Source organism: Echinops telfairi, unplaced genomic scaffold, assembly GCF_000313985.2.
Source record: "Echinops telfairi isolate 266 unplaced genomic scaffold, ASM31398v2 ScPeMD7_7414;HRSCAF=8452, whole genome shotgun sequence".
Classification (NCBI taxonomy): domain Eukaryota; kingdom Metazoa; phylum Chordata; class Mammalia; order Afrosoricida; family Tenrecidae; genus Echinops; species Echinops telfairi.
Genome location: NW_022111314.1, coordinates 589,150 through 594,995, shown reverse-complemented (window position 1 = coordinate 594,995; position 5,846 = coordinate 589,150). Strand labels below are relative to the sequence as shown.

The following is a 5,846-nucleotide window of genomic DNA, read 5'->3' as shown; positions in this document are numbered from 1 at the left end:
CCCCACATGTGTCCCTCAATGTATGTCCTCCACATGTGTGTCCTACACATGCATGCTCACCACATGTGTCCCTCACATGCATGTTCCTTCACATGCATATCTCCCATGTGTGTCTCTCACACACATGCCCCACATGCATGTCCCTAACATGTACACCACATGTATGTCCCTAACACGCACACCCCCATGTCCTTAACATGCACACCCACATGCATGTCCCTCACATGTATGTCCCCCCAAACGTGTGTCCCTGACATGCACATCCCTTGCAGGGCGAGCCACAGTCCCTCATGGCCATCTATCAGCTGGTGAGCCAGGCCTGTGAGGCGGCGATTCAGAGTGAGTGTCCAGACCACAGGCCCTCATGCATCCCCTGCCCTTTTCCTGCCGTGAGGCCTTGCTGCCACTGACGTGTCCCCTCAGCTCACGTGCACCAGCTGGACACCGTCCTCCGCAGGGAGCCCAGGCCCCCCAGGCCCATCTTCGAGGGGGTGACCCGACCGGGCCAGCCTGGAGGAGGAGTCCAGCACCACACCCCCGAGGACAGAGGTGTGCCCCCTGGGTGGCAGCACACCCTCCCAGTGCCCACAGGGTCCAGCCTGGCCCCACTCCTCTCACTGGCTGGCAGCTGGCAGCATGGAGGGCAGTGGCTCGGGCCCGACCAGAAGCTCCACCCCGGAGAGAGAGTCCCTGGAAGCAGAGTGCCCGGGCGTCCACAGGGTGCTGCTGGGTCAGCGCCTAGCTGGGAGGCCGGTGGGAGCAGGGGTCCCAGGAGACATGTGATCATGAGGGCTGCGCTGGGGCTTGCTGGGACAGGGTGGCCCAGGGCTGACCTATGGAGCTGAGTCCAGGATCCCAAACACCTACCTCCCACCCCCTGCTGCCACTCACACAACTCTGCCCTGTACAAACTGGGGATGGGCCAAGGATGCCGCCCCGCGGGGTCTCAGGTGGGGACGCGGGCGGGCAGGCAGGCTGACTGGTGACCCTTCTTTCCCCAGGACTGCCCCCGTGCCACCCTGCCTAGCTGCACTGCCATGGGCAGCAAGTGGCCACATCAGGGGTCCAGAGCCCCTCCCCCGTGTGCACTCTGAACACATAAACTTCCTATGCCATGGTGCTGTGTGCTGGCTGCTCTTTCCTGGGCCGGGGCCTGTCCTTGTCACTGTGAGTCCCCTGTCCCACCGGTTCCCCTCTGGAGAGGACTCCCCTTCCCCTTCGCCATGACACCTGGCCCTGGCTACTTGCGTGTGGCAGGTGGGGGGTACAGTCCCCAGCAGTGCCAGTCTGGTGTGGGGCCCACCGCATGTGCACCCAGCAGTGCCAGTCTCTGGTGTGGGGCCCACCTCATGTGCACCCAGGCCCCAGCCCGCACCCCATGGCCTCCCCAGACCCTTGGGAGACTCTCTGCTCTCCATAGCCCATGGCCACTTCCTTCCTTCAGCCTCTCCTGCTCCTGGGCAGCAGTCAGTCCCACACCCAGTGTCCTGGGGAGTTCTAGTCAGTCACTGGGGAGTTGGGAGTGAGGCCCTAGGGGTTACCTCTCAGCAGCGATGGGGCCGGGAGTGAGCTGGGTGGGGGCTGTAAGAAGGGTGCTCAGGCAGGTGCAGGTGGAGGGAAACCCCTCAGGGAGAATGTGGGGTCCCCAGGCCTCTGAGGCAATGCAGCCTTCGGACCCTGTCACCAGCCACTCCCTGAGAGCCCTGCCAGCTCCGGGGCCCAAGGACCATGCCAGCTTCCCACTGGCCCCTGCCCTGCGTCACCATGACCCAGACTTTCCTGAGGGGCTCAGCTCAGTGTCCACCAGACCAGTCTTGTTCTGCAGCTCGGGGTCTCTCTCTGCTTGCTGTTCAGCCTGGCCTCCCCCTCCCCCTCGCCCCTTTCCCACCCTTGAGGGTGCATGGCTCACCTGGCCCTCAGCTCCCTCACGGTGGCTGGAGAGAAGCCCCAGGATGTGACCCAGAGCAGGGGCTCCCACAGCCTCCCAGGGTGGCATGCTCAGGGAGGCCTCTGAGCCCACCCCTCCCCACTCCCCTAGCCCTTTCTTGTCCCCTCCACTGGCCCAGCGCCCCACCACCACCATAGAGCCTTGCACACCTGTGCTCCTGCCTGTAGAAGCACACATAGCTGACTCACCTCCATGACCCCAGGGTGGCCCAGGCCAGCCTCTTCCAAAGGGCACCTCCATCACCCACCTCCTGTTGTGCCCCCCCCCCATGTGCCCTTTGTAGCCATGTGTAGCCAGGCCCTTCTTCCTGTCGCCCCCGCCCCCACCGCAGCTCCAGACACGTACCTCCGAACACTGGTGTCTGGGAGGCCCTTGTGCCCAGCCCATTCTGATGCCCTTCCTTTCACAGGAATGTACGTAGCTGCCGATGGCACCCTGTATGTGTGGGAGTGAGGCTGCCTTCAGAGGGGCTCATGACTGTGTGGTGCCCCTCACACCTCGGCTCCTCTCCATGGGTCCTCTCCCCACCCAGACCTAGCACCTTTGAAGCCATCCAACCTCCTACAACCAGACACCGCCCCGCCATCCAGTCCTGGTGGGTCCTCAAGACAAGGGCAGCCCCACATCCTTTCCCAAACAACTACCTAATAATCAGCTCATTGTTAGAGCCTCATGACTCCCACCTAAAGAACTAATCATTTCAAAGTGCCCCCAAAACGGGGGACCCAGGTCATGGTGGGGGGGCGCCGGGAATGTAAAAAACGTTCAAAGGAGCCGAGACAGGCTCACAGTGGCTAACACGAGAAGTCATCTGTCCAGCTAAGGAGCCAAACGTGCGATAATAATGGCCCCAAACATGTGAGAAGCCAACCACCTCCAGCTCACACCACAGTCACGGGGGCGACCAGCCCAACCATCCTCCGGGAGGACAGCTCAGACCACAGTCATGGGGGCGACCAGCCCCCACCCCCCCACCCCCCGTTCCAGAAATGATCCAACCACGGAAAAGACAAGTAGGGTGTTTTCAGACATGACTAAAAGAACGTGAGAACATGCTACGTAATAGAGGTACCTGCCCTTCAAGCCCATGTGAATCAGTCACACAAATGCTGACATTCGACCAGAAAGCTCCTCAAGTGCCAAAGAGCTGTGTTCCAGCCACAGCACCGTGATTTAGAGATAGCCAGCCAGCCATTCTCTTAGGCTCTTAGGGGGAAAATATCATATCTAAATAAATCCTAGGCTAAAGGAGTTACCGGCAATACCGAGCCATCTTAACTGGAGACACACTGAACTCACAAACTGGCAAAACTGGAGAGGTGCAGCTGGAGCCGCATCTCAGGACAGGGATAGCCTCAGCTTCTGGTGTGGAGGATGACCAGCAGAGCAATGACCTAAGCGGGTGCTGTGTCTTTCAGGAAGGAGGGCCTTCCGGTCACCTCCTTCTGTGCTGGAGCAGAGCCAGTCTCAGGTTGGTGTGACCCCATTTCTCCAGTTTCCTGTTGACCGGTGCTGGGGGCAAGTGTCCCTGAGTAGATTGGGAGGGAAGGCGTGGAGCAGAGGAGCAGGCACGGAGGGACTTTGGAACCAGCCCTGGGTCACAGGGCTCCCCGCCTCCACCCTCATTGGGGGAGACACTTCATGGGAGAAGCCCCGAGGAGGACAAGCCGAACAGCTCACTCCGGGGAAGGGGCTCGTGTGCTCGCTGGCTTTTAGAAAGATGGTCGGGTTCTCAAAGCGACCCGAAGGCCCCCGAGCTGGCAGCGATCCTGGGAACACAGGGAGCATCCTCCGGGAGCCCTGGGCTCCGGCTCACCAAGCCTTCCCAGGAAGACACAGCGTTCAGGGTGAATGCCCACATCTCGAGGACCCCCGGTGGCGCCGTGGTTAAGTGCTGAAACACCAGCCATTTGAACCCACCAGCAGCTCAGTGGGAGAGAGACGTGGCCACCTGCTTCCGTAATGCTATACAACCTCAGGGATTCTGTATGCCGGTGCTGCCCTGTCCTGTCAGGCCGCTGTGGCTCAGAATCCACTTGATGGGAAGGGGGGTTATTAAGAGAAGAGACACAGGTGTCACCTGTCGCTGTGCCGGGTGCTTATTGAGACCCCATGGGATGGAGCAGCATTGTCCCATAGGTGGCTGGTGTCTCCTAGAGGCAGATGCCATGGCTTCTCCCACAGGCCTTTGGGAGCGCTTGGACTGGCCGTCTTCCGGTTAGCAGCCCAGCGAGGAGCTGTTGGCCCCCCAGAGTGGCACACCCGCGCCTCGCCTCACTTATCAGCCATCGTGTTCCCTGATGTTTTACGGGACAACTGCACCGAAGCACATCTGCAGGCAGTGCCTCAGACAGCCCTGGTCCAGGGTGGCCACCCTAAAGGACTGCCGGTGACCTGGTGATGTGTGAGCCACACATGGCATTGGGGCCTGCTGGCCAAAGACCCCTTTCCTGTCTGCTTGTGACATCTATCTGGCCCCTGAAGGCTCAGGCAACACAGACTCGCAGGTGGGAAGCGGGTAGCCCGGGCACGAGGCTGGTGAGGGAGAGGGACGGGGGCATGGAGGCTGCTTGGCCCGCAAAGTAGAGAGAGAGTGGTGGGCACACCGCCCCCTACCATGCCCAGCCCCCAAAGACTGCAGTGGGGGGAAGGCACCATGAGGAAGGGGACCCACTCTGCCCCAGGCGTCCCCAGGGGCGCCCAGTGGGCAGATAGCCACTGCAGAGAGGGGGACAGTGGCCCCAAAGACAGGGAGTCAATTTGTCGCCTGAGCTGGAAGTGGCCATGGACAGAGGAAGGAGCAGCGTGGGTCCCCCGGGGCTGTCGCCTCCCCGCCAGGCTGTGAGCATGCTGAAGGACCAGAACCCGCCAACATCTGGGGTGGGGGGGCATACAGTGGTACAACCACCATGGAGTCTGGTACCTTCATTTCTCACAGACCTCTGTCCACCGCCCAGCAAGCCCCCCACAAGGAGCTGCCGGAGAGAAAGGGGCACTCGGTCCACAGGACTCCCCGCCTCTCTCACACACAAGCCCAGCTCCTGGCAACCCCCTCCCGGTCACTCAGACATGGACACTCACCCCAGGTGACAGTGATGGGGCTTTTTATTCAGATGTGGGGTGCAGCCGTGGCAGAAGGCCCTGGTACACGCAGCAACACAGAAAGGCCCTGGCAGCGCGTCAGGAGGAAGCAGCGAACACAAGACACTATCTGACCCCACTTGCTGGGGGAGAACAGGCAGGGCGGCCTAGGGGTGGGGCTGGCAAGCTTGTCATGGAGCAGGAGCAGACAGGGAGGGACCTGAGGGAACTTCCTGCGGTGGCAGTCTGGGGTCTTGGTGCAGACAACTGAGAAGGCGCTGAAGGGCTCCGTTCCTGTCCACACCGCCCCCCGCCCCCACCCCAGTCAACAACACCCTGGTTGGAAATACAGGTGCTTCTGCCGCAGACCACCTGAGACCTGTCCCTTACAGGTCTAAGTTAGGCTTGCGCAGTCAGGAACGGAGTGGACAGTCAGACATGCACAGGAGGACAGACAGCATGTGGAGATGCTGCTACCAGCCCAGGAACACCAGCTGGAAGATGAAAGTGAACCAGGCTCCTCCCAGAGCACCCGCCTGGGTCCAGCCTTGTCCCCAGAGAACACACCCCACCTGTGGGCTCGCTCGGCAGCGGTGGCATTTATTGTGGCTGCAGGGGGCTGAGCAGAGCGGTGACGGGGGTCTAGCCAACTACTTCCTCTTTGGAGTCTCTGGCTTATGTATTACACCCCACCCACCCCCTTTATTAACATGAAGGAGGACATGAGACCTCGGGGCAGCTGGTGGAGGCTCCTCCACCCCAGGCATCACCTCTGACCCAGAAAGTGTGTCACAGCAGCATGCCCACACACCTGGCC

At 61.1% G+C, this 5,846-nt stretch overlaps 1 protein-coding gene across 1 annotated transcript in view; it reads left to right on the top strand.

Moving 5' to 3' along the window:
• Window positions 1-1,119, top strand: part of COL20A1 (collagen type XX alpha 1 chain) — a 23,834-nt gene extending 22,715 nt beyond the window's left edge. Inside the window, exons 34-36 of the mRNA XM_045296972.1 lie at window positions 273-339; window positions 424-549; window positions 1,002-1,119. Of these exons, the coding sequence (XP_045152907.1) occupies window positions 273-339; window positions 424-549; window positions 1,002-1,027 (219 nt within the window). The 3' untranslated portion in view covers window positions 1,028-1,119. The remainder of the gene's footprint in view (window positions 1-272; window positions 340-423; window positions 550-1,001) is intronic.
• Window positions 1,120-5,846: the final 4,727 nt, after the last annotated feature.